At 42.8% G+C, this 23,611-nt stretch overlaps 1 protein-coding gene across 1 annotated transcript in view; it reads left to right on the plus strand.

Annotated features, from left to right (window-relative positions):
- The window catches only part of LRRC2 (leucine rich repeat containing 2), a 48,160-nt gene that overhangs the window by 18,839 nt on the left and 5,710 nt on the right, over positions 1 to 23,611 (plus strand). The window contains 5 exon segments of the mRNA NM_001132130.1: positions 2,191 to 2,398; positions 8,230 to 8,386; positions 14,397 to 14,533; positions 17,715 to 17,860; positions 20,207 to 20,362. Of these exon segments, the coding sequence (NP_001125602.1) occupies positions 2,191 to 2,398; positions 8,230 to 8,386; positions 14,397 to 14,533; positions 17,715 to 17,860; positions 20,207 to 20,362 (804 nt within the window).

The following is a 23,611-nucleotide window of genomic DNA, read 5'->3' on the forward strand; positions in this document are numbered from 1 at the left end:
GCTGATCTCAAACTCTTGGCCTCAAGTGTTCCTCCCGCCTGAGCCACTGTACCTGGCAATATTTTTCAATTTATCACTTTTGTTATATTACTTATAGACTTCATATGTAGATCCTGAAGCCCCGACTCATTGATTGCTGGGTGCTTTTCCCCAGCACAGCTCACTGGGACTGAGACCTGTAGAGCTGTGCCAGCCAGTGCTGTCAGCAAAATATTTTTTTTCAAATGTTCCAGCTTCCCTCAGCTGAATGGCAAGCATGAAACTCCAGCAATCTCTGAAATGGTTTCTTAAAAGCAAAACATCTGATTAAGAAGGTGACATTTGCATGTAGACCTGGGAAGCCAGCCCTGCAGAAATCTAAGAACAAGCGTTCCAGGCACGCATAACAGCAAATGCAAATGCCACTGAGAGGGGCAAGGGAGTTAAGGATGGATGCCAGGAGGTGATTACAATGGGAACCATGAATACATTTTCCTTTCAAGGCCAGACCAGTGTGCAAGGTTATGAGTTTTCCTTCATCTCATTTACTGTGTGGGGGCAGGTGTACAGCAGGGAGATAATGGGATATAAACTAAACTGTGGCAGGCACCTGTAATCCCAGCTACTGGGGAGGCTGAGGCAGGAGAATCGCTTGAACCCAGGAGGCAGAGGTTGCAGTGAGCTGAGACCGTGCCATTGCACTCCAGCCTGGGTGACAGAGCAAAACTTTGTCTCAAAAAATAAATAAATAAATAAAAGGAGCAAATTGGTGTTTCTGGGGGTGGGAGATGGTTGTCCCTCCACCGGGTAGAATTTATGTGTGTTTGTGGATAAGAATTATTTGTATGGCTTTCTGTTTTCTACAAGTTAACTTTACTCTCTACAGAGTTATAAAATAGCTTAGTCAAAGTCAAAGGTACATTCCTATAGAATCCCCTGGAGGCTCTGGCATTCCAGGAAAAGGCTATCCAGCTGTGTTTTGCTTCTTTCAAAATCTGAAATTTCTCCTTACACTTGACAGTGCCTGGTGGTCCAGACTGGGACTTCCCGCATGCCCAGTCCTGGAAGCTGGTCTTGTCCCAGGTGCAGTTAACCTTCAGACCCCTCCTAACCACTCCAATGGCAGGCTTGTCTGTGCCCCACAGTGCCACTCTACAGCCTGACTGAGACTCTGAACCACCCTTCCTTCAGATAACAGCAGAGAGTTTCCATACTAGGATTGTTCCTTGACCATGGGGCTTATCTCACACTTATTTAGTGTATATACTGCCTTGGGCCATGTGAAGACCAAGTCTGCACCTGCAGCTTGTTTCTAAAGTAGCCCCCAGAAGACCTGAATCCTGACTGCCACCAGGTTCCCAGTTGGGCTGAGTAGGGTGTGGAATGCTTTTTTGAGTGTGGAATGTATCTAAGCCCCTGTCAAACGTGGGCTACCTTATTTTGAGTCAGACAACATCTGTGTTTGATGGTTTTGAAGGAAAACCACAAAACATCTTGTTTTGCATCACATAGAATATGTTAAAGGCCTCAAACAGAAAACAAATTCCTAAATGAAGAAAGACCCACCAGGTGCAGAGCCCTGTTCTGACAGCTGTGTGGGCATCTGAAGGGCTGTGAGACACACCAGCTGTCATCAAGGAGCTTAGCATCAAGCTGGGGGATAAGCTATGGATGTGGAAAGCTCTAAAAGATAGGTCAGAAAATTAGCGACACGTGGGTGGTGAGGTTTGGTGGGGATGCTGAGTCCTCAGCCAGCTCCAGTGTCTGAGTGGACATCAGGTGCATCTACAGGAGTGAAATTCCCCAAGGTGGCTGATGGTGACATTCCAAAGTCAGGTGTTTTATACACTGGAGCTCCTCTGTATTTCTATTCAAATACCCTTGAAAGATCAGAGAATCCCTGTGGCCCCGCACTTTTTTAAAACTTAGGTTGGCATGATATAATTTCAAAGGAAATTATAATTAAACGCATAGCCAGAAATTCCATCTAACCCATCTTCTCTACTTTTTAAGTTAAAGTTACTAATAAGTCACAAAAGGGTTTAGGGTTTCCCCTGCACCCCCACAGCAGGGAGGAAAGAGGAAGGGAGTGCTTACGTAGGCCTGGGAATGACAAGGAGAGCACCCATGCTCAGGTGGCTGATTCACTTCTCTAGGCAGGTAATGGCCAGTCCCCAGGAGAGTAACTGTGACCCCTGCTGCCTGTTTTAGGATAAAGGAGGAGTGGAACTTTGTAGCCGAATGCAGGAGGAAGGGCATCCCCCAGGCTGTATACTGCAAGAACGGCTTCATAGACACCAGCGTGCGGCTTCTGGACAAGATTGAAAGGAATACTTTCACAAGGCAGAGTTCACTTCCCAAGGACAGAGGCAAACGGAGCAGTGCGTTTGTGTTTGAACTTTCTGGGGAGCACTGGACGGTGAGTCGAGGCAGTTCTCGCCCAATGCAGTGCTGTGGTCGATGACTGCTGCTCGCCTGAGCCCAAGGATAAATGAATGAATGCTTTTTCCTTTAGAGGTGGTTCTCCTCTCCCTTCCTCGGTGAAACGCAGTGCAGTCCTGGAAGCAGTGATGGGACCCACTTGGATACCTCTGTGGCTGAGCAGCTGGGATGCACGCGCCCTCTCCTGGACAGCACCATCTTTCAGGATGCGTTCCTCTCCTGTTCCCTGCCCTAGACCCTTAACATAATTCTTTGCCTTTAAAAAACATTAATTTAAGTGACGGCGCCTTTCATTCATCTAACACCCTGGCAGTGGGCAATTACTTACTTGCCGAAGTGCCGAAGGGCAGCAAAGGAATTTCTGCAGATCCTTTATCTGGTTTTCCTGTCCTGAGATTCTGAGGCCAGGGCAAAGACAATTCCATCTTTCTTTCCTCAGGTCCCATAATAACTTGGACTATTGCCGGTTTCATCGGGACAGGGTTCCCTGGGACCCTCCCTCCATCTCTTTGTATCCTACCATTTTGTGTCTTTTTTTTGTTTTGTTTTGTTTTGTTTTGTTCAAGAGTCTTGCTCTGTCACCTAGGCTGGAGTGCAGTGGCGAGATCTCAGTTTCCCGAGGAGCTGGGACTACAGGTGTGCGCCACCACGCCTGGCTAATTTTTGTATTTTTAGTAGAGACGGGGTTTCACCATGTTGGCCAGGTTGGTCTCGAACTCCTGACCTCAGGTGATCCACCCGCCTCAGCCTCCCAAAGTGCTGGGATTACAGGCAAGAGCCACCGTGCCCCGGCTTTGTATTTTTTTCCTAGAGGCGGGGTTTTGCCAGGTTGCCCAGGCTGGTCTCGAATTCCTGAGCTTGAGCCTATTACCCTGCCATTTTGTGACTAAAAGGACTCGGTGGAGAGACTAAATATTTGGCGTGACCTGGGGCTGTCTTTTATTAGCCATGTGATCTGAGGTTTTTATCATTTGATAAAAATGCCTATCACTTTTATGGGTTTTTATCATTCTTATCAGTAAAATGCTGCTAATGCTTGCCCTGACTCTATCTGAGGGCTATTGAGAGGATGAAGTGCATGAATATTCTGTGAAGTATACAGTTCTCCCAAAATGCGAGAGGTTATTACTGTAAACCTCTTTACTGTTCTTTCCCTTGCATCTCCATCATTGAGATCAGTAGGTAACGGGCTGCCTATTCTGGGGCACGAAGGGAGGCATGTCTGGATTGTTAATTAAATACCATTGGCCCGTAAACACGATCCTGGGTGTGGCACTTACCCTGTAAGGGTGTCCAGTTCACCTGGAGAACCTGTTCTGAGCCCTCATGTTTCACAATTTATCTTTTGAAAATCATTATAAAGCGTATTTATTTATTATTATTATTATTATTATTATTATTATTTGAGATGGAGTCTCGCTCTGTCGCCCAGGCTGGAGTGCAGTGGTGCGATCTCAGCTCACTGCAAGCTCCGCCTCCCGGGTTCACGCCATTCTCCTGCCTCAGCCTCCTGAGTAGCTGGGACCACAGGCACCTGCCACCACATCCGGCTAAATTTTTGTATTTTTAGTAGAGATGGGGTTTCACCGTGTTAACCAGGATGGTCTCGATCTCCTGACCTCGTGATCCGCCCACCTCGGCCTCGCAAAGTGCTGGGATTACAGGCGTGAGCCACCGCACCCGGCCTGTAAAGTGTGTTTAATGTGCCCGGTATGGTAAGGGGAATGGGAAGATGGTTAGGATTCAGCAGGCTTGGAGAGACCTCCATTGTGAACCAGGTGGATGGCGTCCTCAAAACTTGCAATCTCTTTGTCCCCATACTCCATCCCCTAAGCTGTACTCTGTTGTGACTGAGTACAGGAGAGTCCAGGAAGGCTCTGGGCCCCACATATTCATTAGAGTGAATTTCAGTTACCGTTTTCCTCCCCCAGAGAGCTTGTGCTTCCGCCTCACCTCTGACTAAGGAGTGAAAGGCTATGTGTGTTAAGGGATTTTTCAACCTCTTAGAGTGCTCTGTGGCAGTGAGGGAGTTGTGGCCTCCAAAGTCACACCTGGCAGCCTGCCTGGCCCCTGAAAGAGATCAGGAGGGAAGGAATGGGCTGTGGAGCTTCTGGGGCCTTAGGGACTAGGTAGAGAGAGATCTGCTACAGCCCTTAGGGCTGGCTGAGGCTGTGTGGCCAGCTTGGGCTGGGGGCCGGGGCTCCTGTTTTGAGCCAGAAGCTCTCAGACCCCGGACCCTGCTCTTGTAGGGGAGATCCTCAATTTTATTTTCCAACCCTGCAATAGAATTTTTCATTTTTACTACCACATGTTTAATTTTTCCACTTTTACAGATATCTCTTAATCTTAGCTTTTAAAATTTTGTTCTGTTTTTATTTTGCAGGGTAATGGCTTTTCTTAGCTATCCTGGGATCAATCTGTTTTTTTTTTTTTTTTCTTTTCTTCTTCTTTTTTCTTTTGTTTGTTTTTTGAGACAGAGCCTTGCTTAGTCACTCTGTCTGGAGTGCAGTGGCATGAACATGGCTCACTGTAGCCTCTATCTCCTGGACTCAAGTGATCCTTCCACCTTAGCCTTCTCTGTAGCTGGAACCAACAGGTGCATGTCACCACACTCGGCTAATTTAATTTTTTGTTTTTAAAGATGGAGTCTCACTTTGTGGTCCGGGCTGGTCTTGAACTCCTGGGCTCAAGTGATTGTCTTGCCTTAGCCTTCCAAAGTGCTGGATAGTTTTTTTATGGGGGTGGGGGAGGGGGGATGTTTTCTCGTTTCAGAGTTTCCTTTTTCTTTTAGGGTATGTGTCTTTATCTTGCATGTTGGGACTTTTCTTGGAGGTCTGGAGACACTGGGTTGTCCAGAGCACTAACAAGCTGACCAGAGGCTCTGAGTGTGTGTCGGGCACACTTAGCTTTTGGGGACGTTGCTGTAAAGTCCCCATCTCACTGGTGCCTCCCCTCTCCTATTCATGATTACTCATGAATGTTCATAAATGCACATTCATGATTTGTCTGGAGCTATGGGAGCATACAGAGAAGGATCTTCTCAGTTCCTGGGACAGAGAGAATCTCAGCATTCGTCACTCATCATCTGATTGCCACCTCCCCTGCCTCAGCTGTGCCTGAGGTACCCCAGATCAGGGACTTTGTTGAACCTCCTCCAGTGAATAAGCCTCAGCTTCCTACTGGTGGGGAGCAGAGGTAATTGCTGTGTGGCATGGATGGGGATCAAGGTTCCGGTCCTCAGACTTTCAACCTGATCTCTTTCTTTGGGCCCTGACTTCAGTTCTCACTTCCAGGGGTACCAGGCTCTTCTACTGCTGAGTCTCTGGTGGCTTCTGGTGAGAAGCCCAGGTTGTATCTCAGTTGTTTCTGCTGCTGGTCTAAGATTGAGCGGCTCTGGGAAGCCAGGTTACCATCTTCCGGCTGTCTGGTTATCCACATTTTGCGGCTGATGTCTCCTTTCCCTTTCTCTTTGCCCTTCTACAAGGTTTATGGCACCTAAAAAGTTCCTGTACTGTTGTCTTTAATGGAATTTTGGAGAAGAGCAAAAGCACATGCATACATTCAATCTGTCATTTTTACTCGATTCTTTTCATTTCTATTTCATATGATATCCTAATATTTTTCTTTCTTTCTTTCTTTTTTTTTTTTTTTGTTTGAGACAGAGTCTCGCTCTGTCACCCAGGCTGGAGTGCAGTGGCATATTCTCGGCTCACTTCAAGGTCCGCCTCCCGGGTTCATGCCATTCTCCTGCCTCAGCCTCCCGAGTAGCTGGGACTACAGGTGCCTGCCACCACGCCCAGCTAATGTTTTGTATTTTTAGTAGAGACGGAGTTTCACTGTGTTAGCCAGGATGGTCTCGATCTTCTGACCTCATGATCCATCTGCCTTGGCCTCCCAGAGTGCTGGGATTACAGGCGTGAGCCACCATGCCCGGCCTATCCTAATATTTTTCTTGTTAAAAATAGTCATGAACATAATTTTAGAAATTTAATAATCTTTCATGTGTGCCATTATTGAAAGAGTGGAATGAGATAGATTATTTATGAGGGAGTCAGTAAGTTGAAGTTTCAATGAAGAGATTGTGATTATGAGCCTGTGGTCAGCTCCCTGATGACCCAACTCATTTTGTCTCAGTTCCAGGAGGCAACCCTCTGGTGTGGTGTGGGTTCCATTCAGATCAAGAGGTGTCGGGACAGTTTGCCAGGGCCATGTGAAGTGGGCAGATGGTAACTAGGTAGTCGGCTTCAGAAGCAGCGGCACAGGGCCCTATGCTTGGTTTAATGCTCTGTGCTCACCATCTTGAACTTCTTAATTTTTAACAAGGTGCCCGCATTTTCATTTTGCACTAGGCTCTGCAAACTCATTAGTGGATCCTTACTGTAAGTGATTCACTTAAATGTCTTTGGGGTTTCAGCTTTCCTCTTCCAAAGGGGCTCACTTTGCCTAACAATTTTTTTTTTTTTTTTTTTTTTTTTTTTTTTTTTTGAGATGGAGTCTCACTCTGTCGCCCAGGCTGGAGTGCAGTGGTGCTATTTTGGCTCACTGCAACCTTCACCTCCCGGGTTCAAGTGATTCTCCTTCCTCAGCCTCCCAAGTAGCTGGGATTACAAGTGCACACCACCACACCCAGCTAATTTTTGTATTTTTAGTAGAGATGGGGTTTCACCATGTTGGCCAGGCTGGTCTCGAACTCCTGACCTCAGGAGATTCACCCACCTTGGCCTCCCAAAGTGCTGGGATTACAGGCGTGAGCCACCGTGCCCGGCCCACTTTGCCTACCTTATGGTACTGTTGCATGAGATAGTACTAGAGTGAAAGCACTTTTGCAAGTTAACAGGTTAACCCACACACAGGATGGCAATGGTTGTAAAGCACATTATAAGTACCAAGTACAAAAAAGAAGGATCACTATGGACTCCATTGCTCCCTCCACCTCGCCTTCAACTGCCATGGAGTTTTCCACACCTCATCCCACCTCCACCCTGTGCTCCAGCCGCTTTGCTTATGGTGCGTTGTGGTCAGCTTCTGAGGTCAGGGGACCTGTGTGTCTCGTCTTTGCCCCACCCCTCAGTGCTGAGCACCCCTCACCTGCAATGGGGGCTCGGTAACTCTCGGTGAATTAGATTTCTTCAGCTGGACAAATAGCCTCCCTAACATCTTTAAACGCTTCTTGCTTGACACCTTTACAGTTTTATCCCAGAGCACTTGAGCTAGGGGAGGCCTTGGACACTGAGTTCATCAATGTCATTTCAACAGTGGAGACCCAGGGAGGTGGCGTGACTGGAAAATGGCAGGGCCTGGGCCAGAACTCAGGTGTCCCAGCTGACTGTCTTTCTCATGCTTTTTCCCTTTCATAGACTCTTAAGAATATTTGGAAATGTGGTGCAGCAAATATTAGAAGTTTATCAAGTATTTCTAAAAGCAACTACAGACAAAGGGAAACGAAGCACAAATTTTGAAATCGAATGTATAGACAGACCTTAGGGGATGTTAAGTTGGTATGTTGCAAATAAATACTACATATTGTGGCTCTAAGTGTGAGTCTGGTTTTTTGTGTTCACTAGGATTTAATTTTATTGACATCATTAATTCATGGCAGTTTTGAAATAGGGCTAATATACGGTTGTGAAGTTGACGACAACTGCGGTATCTTTGGTTTCTTTTTGAAATGGCTGGAGTGCTGGTGGTTAAGTTTTATGCTCTCATGTCTGCTTTCTCACTTCCTGTTTTAAAATAAATGCTTGGTTTTACATGGCTTTGTGCACACGGAGGAGCTAGTTCTGATTGATGTCATTCTTTCTATTTTAGGAGCTCCCAGATTCATTGAAGGAGCAGACACACCTGAGAGAATGGCACATAAGCAATACCCTGATTCAAATCATTCCTACATATATTGAGTTATTTCAAGCGATGAGAATTCTGGATCTGCCAAAAAACCAAATCTCACATCTTCCAGCAGAAATCGGTATGTCGACTTAGCAGGGGTCTTCGGGCCTCTGGTGTGTTAAGCAGGCAGCTGTCAGGCAGGTGACAGACACTGTGCAGACACCGTATTTCCTCTCCAGCTGCCCCAGGAAGTGGCTGGGCAGGGCCGTTTCGAGGCTCCCCAGAGCTGCTTGTTTGCAGCATCCCTTTGGGTGGTGAGGTCGGCATCTCGCCTGTATAACTCAGCACATAGGACACTTGCCAATTGCTCAGAAACCAGAAGTTTCATGAGTGAGCAATACTTTGTTTAGGAACTCTGTGTTTATTTTCTTTTAGTTTTAAACCTATAAACTTGCAATATGCTAATTATAAATATAATGTATTGCTCCTATACATTAGTCCATTGATAAATCTAGTTTAGCTTGTGATGTCTTTTTTTTTTTTTTTCCTTGAGACAGAGTTTCGCTCTTGTTGCCCAGGCTGGAGTGCAATGGCACAATCTCGGCTCACTGCAACCTCTGCCTCCCTGGTTCAAGCGATTCTCCTGCCTCAGCCTCCCAAGTAGCTAGGATTACAGTCACGTGCCACCAGCTGATTTTGTATTTTTTTTAAGTAGAGAAGGGGTTTCACCATGTTGACCAGGCTGCTCTCAAACTCCTGACCTCAGGTGCTCTGCCCGCCTCGGCCTCCCAAAGTGCTGGGATTACAGGCGTGAGCCACGGTAACCAGCCTGATGTCTTTTTGATGGATCAAAATTTTATAATTCTCAGTCATTATTCAGTTGTGTTGTCTTAAAATGAAAATGACAGTGATCATTATTGCTTCTCTTTTTCCTGGGGTGCAAGGAGTGAAGGTCTGAGGCTGCACGGAGCTCCATTCTTACACATGTGCCCTGGGACCAGTGGTTTCGCATAGTTATGTGAAAATTTACCAGAAGCCAAGACCCTGTGGGAGAGGTGGCTTGTGGGGCCTCTGGTGTTCGTACACGTCTTGCTGGCTGTGTCAAGACTACAAGGCTCTGACCACCCTCTTACCCAGGCCGATCTTGGGGATGTTTATGTACGTACTAACCTTGAGGGATGAGGTGACACCTGCTCCCAGCCAAAGAGCAGCCTTGCTAACCACTTGCTGTAAAAGTGGTGGGTTCCCCAAGCTCAGGGTTCTCAGCTGTGATGTATATGTGCACAGCATCTATCCAGGCCATCTGCGTCACGCTTGGTAGACTTAGGTGTAAGTGCAACTCACATCAGTATGCTGTCTTGGACCAGGAGCCTCGTGTCTTCTGCCGGTATCCATGAAACAGGAATAGGCAAAACTTATTAGCTTCTAAGCAGGGTAAAATCAAATTCTAGACCCAACAAGGATAAGTACTTCTGTTTCCTTGCCTAGTTTCTGGAAAGGTAGAAAGGACCTTAGAATTTTTATGACTGAAAAGTACCATTGTTGACATGTAAGGGGTCATTTACCTCCTGCCCCTTTATTTTGCAAATTGGAGAGACCCACTGACGTTAGCTGACTGAATCATTTATCTTTTACATATTGCACTAAGGAACTTCTTCAGAGCCTAGGCTAGAATCCAGATTTCACTATTTGCAGGTCATTTTTGGGCAAGCTCATGGTATATTTAAATAACCGGATAGAGTTTCTGAGGACTGAGTTACTTTTAAAAACGCTTTTTAGGCTGGAGGCGGTGGCTCATGCCTGGAATCCCAGCACTTTGGGAGGCTGAGGCGGGCAGATCACTTGAGCCTAGGAGTTTGAGACCAGCCCGGGCAACATGGTGAAACCCCACCTCTACAAAAAGTAAAAAATTAGCCAGACATGACGGCACGTGCCTGTGGGAGGATCGCTTGAGCCCAGGAAGTTGAAGCTGCAGTAAGCGGTGATGGCACCACTCACTCCAGCCTGGGTGACAGGGTGAGACCCTGTCTCAAAACAAACAAACAAACAAACAACCCTTTTCAAGTAGGAAGATTTTGTCCTTATACATTTGAGAAGCCACAGTGGTTGACCTAGACTCAGGGATCCTTGCCATCCTGCCACCTGGGCTTGGGAATCCAGTGGTTGGCAGCAAGATAGATGGGGTATTAAGCATGGATCCGTCAAAAGGGGGGCGTCAGAGCATCACCATGGGATGAGTCATGCTCACAGTTGTCTGAAATGTCATCAGAGGTGCTCCACTTAATATGTATCTTAGTTCATCTCTTGAAATGTCTTCCTTGAAATTATTGCCAGCCAGATGAACACCTGTTCTTTTTTAACTTTCCACACTACACCAATGTAATATTTATTCTTTCCTTGTGAGCCAGTTTGATTTGAGCAGTGGTTTTCACCCTGGCTACACCTTAGAATCCCCCAAAGAGCCTTAAAAATCTAAATGCCCAAGACCCACTGCAGACCAATTCTATAGGAATCTTTGGGTACAGGGCCAGGAATCAGCATTTAACAAAATCCCTACATGATTCCCATGTACAGCCATGGTTGAGACCACTGGTGGAAGAGTGAGGATGTTATCCTTGCACACTCGGGGGAGGAGAAGAGATTGGTGGGTGAGGGGTATCCATGGGGGACCAATGTGGGATTGGGGCACTATACTTAATCTCTCTGCTTTTCAGTTTCTTCATCTGTAAAGTGGGGATAATAGTTGTTGCTGTCATTTAGTTGTTGCGAGGATTAGATAAGGCAATAAACACCAACATATTGGGTACATAGTTGTTATTCCAAGTGATTATTCAAGTGATTATTCCAAGGCACTCAAGTCCTGTTGGAGACATGATGTCATCCCCACAGACCTCATTCATGTGCAGGGAAAACTATTCAAACATTCTAGAAAGGTGTAAAATGTAAAATCAAGCCTCTCAGTAAGTGCTAAGTTTCCTGGGTATTCACATTGTACATACACTCATGCTCTTCTAGAGACCTACGTTGTAGCTGTCTATTTATAAACAGACATGTAACCATGCATATTAAATATACTTACACACATGGGCTTACACTGTGTTCTTCAGTCTGTGCCTCACATGTTTCCCCCGATCACCCCATGAAGGCGAAGGTGGACTCTAGGATCAGGCTGCCTGGGTCTTTGACTTACTGGAAGGTCACCTTGAGCAAGTCATTTACTGGTTTTCAGCTTCCTCGTCTGTAAAATGGGGATAACAATAGTACCTAGTTCACAGGATTGTTGTGAGGATTAAATAGATAATACATAGAAAGCATTTAGAGTAGGTGAATCCCTGGCCTTCACTAGCCATTATTATCATTATTACTATTATTAGAATCATCTTTATGTTAATGTTATTTTTCAGTATCAGAACATCTAAACCTTCCCCATTCTCCCTAGTAGCTGAGTGATGATTATGGTATGATTTATTTAACTTGTTCCCAAAATATTTTAAAATTAAACTTAGTGAATTGAAGACTGACCTAAGATTCTGAAGACGCAGATGTTATCTAACTTCGAGTAACTTGAGCACTTATTTTAATTTTTTAAATCTTAGTATTCTCATTTGTAGGATGAGGGGTCAGAATGATCTTTAAAATATCTGCCACTTTTAAAATTCTCTAGTTGAATTTTTTTGTGAGTTAACCTATGTGAGGGAGGGGGACAATAAATCTCAGAGGCTTTAATACTCTTTCTATACCAGATTTAAGTCATATATGTATTTTATCCAACTTATAATTTTCAGTCTATTTCAAATCAATGGAATATAATTTACCCAAATACATCCATAACTTAGGCAAAGACAGACCATTCCCTTCTCACATGGCCGAGACATATATCATATCTCCAGTTTGGAAATTCTTGTGACATGTGAGTATCACAATTTTTCATCATTATATAGGAAATTCTTGAGAAAAGAACACAATAATAAAGAGGGAGATGTTCTTAGAATGATTTAGGTAATTTTCTTCTAGTACTTGCTTCTTGATACTCTGAGTTATTAACATGGAGTATTTTGAGTAAATTCTCTTTTTTACCAAACATAAGTATTGAGGGCATCTAGAATAAATCAATTTTCACATGTGGGGCAAAATGAAAACATATTAATTCAGGGCATGTTTCTCTCCTAGAGGAGCAGATATATCTCCTTACAAACTAGGGATAAATGAAGAAACACTCAGCTGCGGGATCTGATGCTCAAGCATAGTGAGGAATGTGGGAATGAACAAAGGATTTTTAGCTCTTTTATGTTGAGCAGCTGAATTTTGTAAAGGAGGTGGGGTTTGATCTCTTGTCATGTTGTCTTATAGATCTATTGAGGGCTGATGGAGGGGAGGAGTCAGGGAGGTGTGATTACTAGACAGGGTATTCTTTTTCTCATTATTAGAGCAATTATTTTTGACATTTGACATCAAGGAATTAAGAATGACAATGAGTGGTGCTCTTAACTTCTTTGTGAAACTCCCAAGAAATTATCATTATATGGATTTGAAATAGCTAATTATTGGAATTACAGATGATTCCTAATTTACAATGGTTAGATGTAAGGTTTTTCAGCTTTTTGATGGTGTGAAAGCGATGTGCATTCAGTAGAAACTGTACTTTGTTCCTAGAAGGGTGAGGCTGCTAGAAAGAAAGAAAGGAAAAGAAAAGAAAAGAAATAACACAAAAAAGAAAAGAAAAGAGCAGCACTATTTACAATAATAAAGAGTTGGAACCAACCCAAATGCCCATCAATGATAGACTGGATAAAGAAAATGTGGCACATATACACCATGGAATACTATGTAGCCATAAAAAAGGAGGAGTTCCTGTCCTTTGCAGGGACATGGATGAAGCTGGAAACCATCATTCTCAGCAAACTAACATAAGGAACAGAAAACCAAACACCGCATGTTCTCACTTATAGTGGAAGTTGAACAATGAGAACACATGGACACAGGGAGCGAATATCACACACCGGTCCTGTTGGGGGCTGGGGGGAAAGGGGAGGGAGAACATTAGGAAAATGCCTAATGCATGTGGGGCTTAAAATCTAGATGATGGGTTGATAGGTGCAGCAAACCACCATGGCACATGTATACCTATGTAAGAAACCTGCATGTTCTGCACATGTATCCCAGAACTTAAAGTAAAACAAAAAAAATAAAAAAAATAAGAAAAGAAAGGAAGGAAGAAAGGAAGAGAAAGAAAGAGAAAAAAGAAAGAAAGAAAAGAGAGAGAGGGAGGGAGGAAGGAAGGAGGAAGGAAGGAAGGCAAGAAGGAAGGAAGGGAAGGAGGAAGGAAGGAAGGAAGGAAAGAAGGAAGGAAGGAAACTATGAGTACCCATAGAAACATTCTGCTTTTCATTTTCAGTGCAGTATTCAATTTATTACAGGAGACATTCAACACTGTATTATAAAACAGGCTTTATGTTGGATGATTTTGCCTAACTATAGGCTAATGTAAGTGTTCTGGGCACATTTAAGGTAGGCTAGGTGAAGCTACAATGTTTGATAGGTTAGGTGTATTAAATGCATTTTTGACTTACGATATTTTCAACTTATGATGGGCTTATTGAGGTGTAACTCCTTCGTAAGTTAGGGAGAATCTGTATTTAAACATTTTTACTCAAATATTGTAGGATATGGTAATTCCTTAAGCCGTTCCTTGGGCTCTAGAAACAGGGAGCCTCTATAGAATTCACTGTGCTCCAGTTGCAATATCTTCCCCTTACTGGAAATTAGGTCTGAGGGCTTTGGGAAAACAGGGAGTAGGTAGGCAGATTCACTTCAGTTGGAAAAGATCCCTGGGCATTTCAAGAAAGAATAGACAAATCAGTTATTTAAAAATATGACACACTGAAGGCATGAGCCTTAAAAGTTTTGTTTTAGATTCTGTAATGTTGGACCCTTATCACACTGAAAAACTCTGTGATTTCCAGAACCTCGGGGTCATGATGCTACAAGATAATGTTCATCAGATACACCCCCCAAAACCCAAATACCAAATTATGTTCAGTTCCTTCCCCATCATTATTTACAGAGCTGTTTACTTCTTAGATTTGTTTTTTGTTCTTAAAAGACCTTAAATGACCTATTCAATGGATGTTAACTTTTTCTGATGACAGGTTGTTTGAAGAACCTGAAAGAACTCAATGTGAGTTTCAACCATCTGAAGAGCATTCCTCCAGAATTGGGAGATTGTGAAAATCTAGAGAGACTGGATTGTTCTGGAAATCTAGAATTAATGGAGCTGCCCTTTGAAGTAAGAGATAAACATTTCTGTACTACGATTTACTTTTATTTTGTTTATGACATAGAATGGTCTATAATATGGCAAGAAGTTTTAACATATGAAATCTATCTTTATTATATCACCTTTTCCTGACATTTCAATCACCGTATACTGGTCTTTAGAAACTTTTTTTTTTTTTTGAGATGGAGTCTTGCTCTGTCACCCAGGCTCGAGTGCAGTGGTGTGATCTCAGCTCACTGCAGGTTTTACCTCCTGGGTTCAAGCAATTCTCCTGCCTCAGCCTCCCTAGTAGCTGGGACTGCAGGTGCACACCACCACGTCTGGCTAATTTTTGTATTTTTAGTAGAGATGGGGTTTCGCTATGTTGGCCAGGCTGGTCTCTAACTCCTGACCTCAGGTGATCCACCTGCCTTGGCCTCCCAGAGTGCTGGGATTACAGGCATGAGCCACCGCACCTGCCCTTCTTTAAAAACATTTTATACTATGTCAGAACCTGAATTTAAGTTCAGAAATGCTATCAAAGGAAAACCAGGCAAAATTTCACACAAGAAATTTTTATCTAATGCTTGTTGATGCTTGTAATATATGATGCCTATTGTCTCTAGTGCAGATCCTGATTTATTTATCCACAATGGTAAAATTGAAAATAAAAGGGGTAAAATTTTTTTATATACTCATAGCAAAACTTGTAGATGACTAAAGTAGTCCTACAGATAGGATTTAAGAAATCCACTAATATAAAAATATTCATTAGTTTCTTTTGGTCTGTATTCACAGAAAAATGATTTTAAATCATTTTCTGATCAAGTGGAGCACATAAAAGTGAACAATTTTTAATGCCAAATTAAACCTAATAAGCATCTCGTGCTGGAGCGAGAGAAGGATCTCACAATCCTACTGGTAATGAATGGGCTAAAAATGGTGATTGCTGGTGACAAGGCACTGGACACCGATTGCCATCCTAGAAGGGGGATTATTTTCCTTTCCTGAATGCTGCAGGGTAGGAGGAAGTGGCTGCTTCTAAGCTGTTAGCACCATTCTACCCTAGGAGATGCACAGCAGGGGTCCTGGTGAGGGTGCACAGCCGGGGGTCATGGTTCCCCGCACAGATCCACTCATCTCCCAGTCTTTTCCAGTTCAGGCAATGGCTCAATCTTCACACAGATGTTAAGGCTGGAAGTAAATTAAGTCATCCTTAACCTCTCTTCTCCCATGTGCCATATCCAATCCATAAATAAATCCTGTTGAGCATGCCCTCCAGAATATATTCTGTCTAACCATTCTCATCACCTTCCCACTGCCACCCTGGTCAAGACAGTGTTGTCTGTCATCTGGACTGGGGTAACAGCCTCCCTGTTTGCTTCTCTGCCCCTTCTTCTACCCTTTCCTCCTTTACTGAAGTGTAATCTACGTACCATACGACTCACCCATTACAAGTGTACAGATTCAAATTTAGGCCATTTCCATCACTTCTCCCCCACCCACTACCCCCAATTCTCTCTTGCTCCTTTGATGTAAATCCCCATTCCCACTCCCAGGACTAGGCAACATGGGAGGTGGAGGCTGAGATCTCTCCACTGCACTCCAGCCTGGGTGACACAGTGAAACTCCTTCTCAAAAATAAAAAAATCTAACTATAATTGTTGAATTGTCTCTTTGTCTTTTAATTCCATCAGTTTTTACTTCATATATTTTAAATTGTTAGTTGCATATACATTTATGATTCTTGTATCTTCCTGACATACGTCAGGGGAGCTCCTGCTACTGACCCTTTTATTGTTATGAAATGGCCTTCTTTATTCTTAACAATATTGTTTCTTAAATATAATTTGTCTGATATTAATATAGTCACTCTAACTCTCTTATGGTTATGTTTTATATGATGATATGGTGATATGGTTTGGCTGTGTCCCCACCCAAATCTCATCTTGAATTGCAGCTCCCATAATTCCCACACGTTGTGGGAGGGACCTGGTGGGAGGTAATTGAATCATGGGAGCAGGTCTTTCTTGTGCTGTTCTCGTGAGACTAAGTCTCATGAGATCTGGTGGTTTTATAAATGGGAGATCCTCTGCATAAGCTCTCTTTTTGCCTGCTGCCATGTAAGATGTGCCTTCGCTTCTCCTTTGCCTTCCACCATGATTGTGAGGCCTCCCCAGCCATGTGGAACTATGAATCCATTAAACCTCTTTTCTTTATAAATTACCCGGTATCAGTTATGTCTTTATTAGCAGTGTGAGAATGAACTAATACACATTTTATATATATATATATCTCCATCTTTTTTACTTTTAACTTATTTGTATCTTTGACTCTAAGTTGTGTTTCCTGTAGCCACCATATAGTTGGAGTTTTTGGTAAAACCCGACTAACAATCTGTGTCTTTTGACTCAGTTAGTATACCATATTTTTTCTTCTGTTGATTTTTAAAAAACATTTTTTTGTTTTTATTTTTGTATGTGCTTATTCTAGAGAGTACAATATTCTTCTTAATTTAACACAATCTACTTCAGCTTAGTAATAACTTAATTCTGGTAAAATATAAAAACTTTTGCCCCAACATAGCTCCATTACATTCATCCTTTGTATTTTTATTATCACATATATTACATCTCTATATCAAAAATAAAAAATACAGTGTTGTAACTATTGCTTAATATTTTATATATATATATATTTTTCCCTTTTTTTGTGTGCAGTGGCATAATCTCAGCTCGCTGCAACCTCCACTATCCGGGTTCAAGTGATTCTCCTGCCTCAGCCTCCCAAGTAGTTGAGATTACAGGTGTGTGCCAGCACATCCGGCTAATTTTTGTATTTTTAGTAGAGATGGGGTTTTGCCATGGTGTCCAGGCTGGTCTTGAACTTCTAGGCTCAAGCAATCTGTCCACCTCAGCCTCCCAAACTGCTAGAAATACAGGCATGAGCAGCCACGCCCAGCTTGCACTGATAATTTATAGCAATATAAAATCCTGGAAGACAGCCGCAGTATATTATTTATCTTAACTTCCCTACATGTACACAGTGAATGACACATCTGAGGTTGCTCCAAAATACATACTGTATTGATCTGCTTTGCATATATTCATAGAAATGCCTTTGTGGAAGAAATATCAGTCTTAAAATTATTAGTTGAACTTAATTCCCACTCTTATAAAAGTAATTAGAACATTTTGTTATTCATTTCTAGTTAAGTAATTTGAAGCAAGTTACATTTGTGGATATCTCAGCAAACAAGTTTTCCAGTGTCCCGATCTGTGTTCTGCGGATGTCGAATTTGCAGTGGTTGGATATCAGCAACAATAACCTGACAGACCTGCCGCAAGATATAGACAGGTAGCTACTTGCATTCTAAGGTGAGGTGTATGTATTAGTTACTAATGCTTCAAACACTGTTAACATTCAAAACATGTATAGTACATGCATGTTCTTTGGAATCAACTAATTTTCCAGAGTTTATTGTTTCCAGGAAATCAGTTTCCAAGGAAATTATAGAATAAGACAATTTCCAGTCTGCATCATATATGTATGTGTTTATGTGCATTTGAACACCTCAACACCTCTTCATTGTCTTGATGAACTTTAATTTGCTTTAGTCTTCCATAGAATGGCATCATTAACTTTCCTTCACTCTACAGAAGTGGAAAAGTTAATTTATTAAGTATAGAGTAGAAACATATCACTGTATGTTTAGAATATCAATGAGGACAAATTTTATTAGTTTCATTTATTGATTCATTATACATAAACTTTCAAACAAAATTGATATGCTTAGCCAGGTTTTCAAATTATATTCTTTCAAATTAAAAATATACATATTTTTAAATTTTTATTTTTTGTTGAGACAGGGTCTTGCTTTGTTTCCCAGGCTGATCTCAAACTCCTGGGTGCAAGCAATTCTTCTGCCTTGGCCTCTCAAAGTTCTGGGATTACAGGCATGAGCCACTGTGCCTGGCCCAAATTATATTCTTGCAGCTATTTCATGTTTTTAAAAATAAGAATTATCATGTAAGAGTCAGCCATTCACTTATAATATTATTAGACTCCTGTATGGCAAGCCTAGAGAATGGGATGGGTTTAAAGTGGTAAATGAAACACAATCTCTGGTATCCTGGAATCTACAATTTTTTTTTTTTTTGAGACAAAGTCCTGCTAGCTGCCCAGGCTGGAATGCAGTAGTGCAGTCATGGCTCACTGCAGCCTCGACTGCTTGAGCTCAAGCAATTCCCTCACCTCAGCCTCCCAAGTAGCTGGGGCCACAGATGTGTGCCATCACGCCTGGCTAATTTTTTAAAATAATTATTTATAGAGACAAGGTCTTGCTGTATTACCCAGGCTGGTCTTGAATTCCTGGACTCAAGTGATCCTCCTGCCTCAGCCTCTCAAAGTGCTGGGATTACAGGCATGAGCCACCGTGCCTGGCCTACAATCGTTTTTTATAAAGAAACACAAGCAAGCTATGATGACACAGAGGCCAGCAATGGCTTAGGCCTGAATGCCATCTTGTATGACTTTTCTTTATTCCTGGTACATGTGATGTGTATTGATGCTTTCTAGGCTTTTGAGACTAAGAGGAAATCTTTTAGTTTGCAACATGGGAACTTTATGAAATATTTGTGCGATAAGCCAAAGTTTTGGAAATAAATGAAAGAAAAATTCCCAGGGGGAGGCCACTGAGTTAGAATAAAATGGAAACAGAATAAGACATATTTGGAACATATTTTGCTCATTTACTTTTAACTCTGCAGTTGCCTTCCTGTTTTAAAGTTGGAAGATGTGATGAGAGAAGGATAATAACTAGGCTTTAAAGATACGCAAGAGGAGGCTGGGCACAGTGGCTCTTGCCTGTAATCCTAGCACTTTGGGAGGCCAAGGAAGGAGGATTGCTTAAAGCCAGGAGTTCAAGACTAGCCTAGGCAACATAGTGAGACCCCATCTCTCTCATTAAAAAAAAAAAGAAGGTGTACCAAAGGAAGTACATTGCTAAAATCTGTTTATTCTCATTTCAATTCTAGTATGATTGCCTTCCCATGCCCTGTTAGCCCTTGTAAATGCAGTAGACTCTCAGAAGGGACAAACTGATGTTTGAGGCTGCATCATGGCCTAGTGTGTATTGTGCAGTATGCTGATCCCGCTGCTATAGCTGTGTCTTCAACTGGTGATTAAGTCAGTAAAAACTTACAAAAAAATCATGCCACCTGGCATGACTTCAGTTATTTAAAACTTAGGCAGAGCACAGTGGCTCATGCCTGTAATCTCAACATTTTGGGAGGCCGAGGCAGGCAGATTGCTTGAGCCCAGGAGTTCAAGACCAGCCTAGGCACTATGGCAAGACCCTGTGTCTCTATAAAAAATACAAAAAATAATTAGCCAGGCACGGTGGCGTGTGCCTGTAGTCCTAGTTACTCAGGAGTCTGAGGTGGGAGGATCATTTGAGCCCAGGAAGTTGAGGCTGCAGTGAGCCGAGATTGTGCCACTGCACTCCAACCTGGGCAACATAGTAAGACCCTGTCTCAAAAAAAAAAAAAAACAAGAACAAAACTTAGAATAAGTTGGTTCTCATAAAGGTCACATGTATAAAATAAATTAGGGACTTCCTATTAGAATTTGTTTGTAATTCATGTTGGTTTTCTTAGCTATGATGCTAAGTCCAGTGCTATGATTGTTTTTACCTCTTCTTAGGCTAGAGGAGCTGCAGAGCTTTCTCTTGTATAAAAACAAGTTGACCTACCTTCCCTACTGCATGCTGAACATGAAGAAGCTCACTCTGTTAGTCGTCAGTGGGGACCATTTGGTGGAGCTCCCAACTGCCCTTTGTGACTCGTCCACACCTTTAAAGTGAGTAGCCCAGAAATCCCAATAGACACACTCAGACACAGGTAAGGAGTGAGAAGCACTGGAGCCTGGGCAGCTATCTCAGGACCCGGATTAGACGGCTCTCGTACTCTGAGAACCTGATCCCAACTCACAGAAGTTCTGGTGACTTTTTACAGGATTTTGGAGTTTGTGGCATATGACACGAAGAAGAGGCATAGGGTTCAGAGGATTTCTGCACAAATGCTGCATGCTGGTTGATGGTGTTGCGGGACATATGTCCAGGGCCCGTGATCTCTCGCTCAGTGTTCATGTCGCTGCTGGCCTGGAGCAGACGTTGAAAGGACCCTCCCTGGTTGCTTCACCCTTCTTTAGATTTCCTTAAGTGAACCTATAAATCACCCACAACTAAGAAAAACCATCCATGCAAATGTACTCCAAACAGCCTCCGATCTGGGGATGTGGAAGTGGAATTGAAAAGTCCTAGCTCCGCCCTCCCCTGAAATGACTCCAAGGCAGCTGATGGCTCCCTGGCAGCACATCCTCCCAGAATCTGGAGCTTTGGGGTTGCCCCATTAATTCTACCTGAGACCATTTTTGTCCATCCCTAGCGGTTTGGGCCCTCCCCACATTCTTCACACGAGGCTGCTCTAGTAAGAGGCACCTTCTCTCTGTCCAGAGACCCATTGGCCTTGAACACCAGGTGGCTGTTAATACAACCACTAGTGAGAATATTTCCCCAGGACTCCTAGTTCTTCAGTGGTAAGTGCTTACTATCAGCAGAGTTCAATCTTATCTTCCTGTCCTTGCAATAAATGCATGGCAAACAAATAAAGAGGTTTGACTGCTGGAGAGAAAGAGACCAACTTCATATCTGTATAAGCACAAGATAAACAGGGTGTAAGACATCTCCGCATGCCCTACTCCGCTCCTTCCACTAGAATAGGTCTTCCACTGTGCTTGGCTGTGTGTGGAATATTGTTTGAATAAGAAGAGGACCACTGGTGAGAGGGGTAGCAGGACTCCTCCCTAGAGCCCCTTCCACATCCAGCTCCTGGAAGCAGGCTTGGCAGCTTCATGTCTCATAGCAGTCAGGGTAAACCTGTCACCTAACTAAAGTAATTTCAAATGATATAATTGTAGGACTCAGAAATCTAAGAGACTCAGTTGGAGGCTCTTTGAATTATTGAAATTTCAATAAAAAGAATAGATACAGGTTTGCGTAAAAATTTAATAGCTTACTGATTCTTAGAAATAACCTGTAGAAGTTCAAGACCAGCCTGGCCAACATGGTGAAACCCCGTCTCTACTAAAAATACAAAAAATTAGCTGGGCACAGTGATGGGCACCTGTAATTCCAGCTACTCAGGAGGCTGAGGCAGGAGAATCGCTTGAAACCGGGAGTCAGAGGTTGCAATGAGCTGAGGTCGCAACACTGCACTACAGCCTGGCAACAGAGTGAGACTCCATCAAAAAAAGAAAAAAAGGAAATAACCTGTAGAAAAATAATGGAAGAAATGATGACATTAATAATAATAACCAAAAATCTAAAATATCTAGGAAAACCTCTAGTGAAAATAGTTCTCTTACATGAAGAGTATTAAACAGTCTTCCCAAAGAATAGTAAAGAAGTCTTGAATATTTGAAAAAGGTTTAATGTATCTTTTCTGGGTGAAAAGGCGGTAAAGATGTGATTTCTTCCAAAAATTATACTTAAGTATAATATAATTCCAATCATTAATGGAATTTCTTTTTTGGAGCTTGAAAAATGAATTTGACAGTATATGTGGAAGGACAAAAGCTAAGGACAGTAATAATAATTTTAGAAAACAAGAGTAATGTGACAGAACTTGGCTTATCAAGGATTATAGTGTGGCTGCGCACAGTGGCTCATGCCTGTAACCTAACCCTTTGTGAGGGTGAGGCAGGAGGACTGCTTTAGCTCAGGAGTTCGAGACCAGTGTGGGTAACATAGCGAGATACTGTCTCTACAAAAAATTAAGAAATCAGCCAGGCATGGTGATATGCCCCTGTAGTCCTAGCTACTTGGGAGGCTGAGGCAGGAGGATTGCTTAAGCCCAGGAGTTCGATGTTGCAGTGAGCCATGATCGCACTGCTGCACTCCAACCTGAGCAACACAGCAAGACCCTGTCAAAAAAAAAAAAAAAAAAAAAAGCCTGGCATAGTGGCATATGCCTGTAGTCCCAGCTACCTGGGAGGCTGAGGTGCAAGGGTCGCTTGAGCTTTGGCGGTCGAGGCTGCAGTGAGCTATGATTGTGCACCACTGCACTGCAGCCTGGATGACAGAGCAAGACTCTATCTGGAAAAAAAAAAAAAAAAAAAAAAAAAAGAATTACAATACAGTTAGAAGGGGTGACCTCAAAATGATGCAATGCTGGGCAATGATTTATAGGTGAGTTATTGGAAGAGAATAGGTAGTCCTGAAATCAACGCTAATACGTGATATAGGAATTTTCGTAAGCAACTGGGGAAAGTATGAATGACTTCATATGGTATGAAGAAACTGGCTAGTGATAAAGCCTGTTCTTCACTTTATAGCATAAGAAATCTTGGAGTACATAGCTATATACACCATATATAGTTAATATCACAAATATGTGGTATAAATAGCATATAGAAAGAAAACTAGACCAAGAGACAAGTTAAATATAAAAACAAAGTTATTAAAAGAATAAGGAATGCCATGTTAATGATGATGGCTTGATCCCTTTTAACACTTATACACTTATCCTTTATAAGAGCCTATTAAAATGAAAGGAAAAAATTTAAAAAGGAGAAATCTCAACATTTTTATAAGATACATCAAGTAGCAGAATAGCAGTCATTGATGAAAGTAGGGTGAAACAAACGAAATCTTAGAGAACAAGCCAAGGAGCAGGCCACTCTGTCCTGAAGATGCTTCGTGGCCAGAAATTTCGGTACAGGGAGGTGTAGACAGAAATACGGTGCTTAAAACAAGAGGAAAAACGGAAGAATTTTTATATCAACAGGCACCCCCTCAACCTCCTCCTTGATTACAATGGGCAGACCACTCTGTACCAGCAGTCCAGGCCCCAGACCAAAAGCCTGAGATTTTCTCTAAGGTAGCCCTGGAGAAAAGACCCCAGAGTTCTGTGTTTGGTGACTGCCCTGGGGACCTGCTAGCTCCGTGCTTGAGTGATCACCCACAGTGAGGCCGGTACCTTGGCCAGCACTGCCTACATACTCAGGGGCCCAGCCAAATTCTGCTGTCTCATTCTCAGATATGAAGGC

Source organism: Pongo abelii, chromosome 2, assembly GCF_028885655.2.
Source record: "Pongo abelii isolate AG06213 chromosome 2, NHGRI_mPonAbe1-v2.0_pri, whole genome shotgun sequence".
NCBI lineage: Eukaryota > Metazoa > Chordata > Mammalia > Primates > Hominidae > Pongo > Pongo abelii.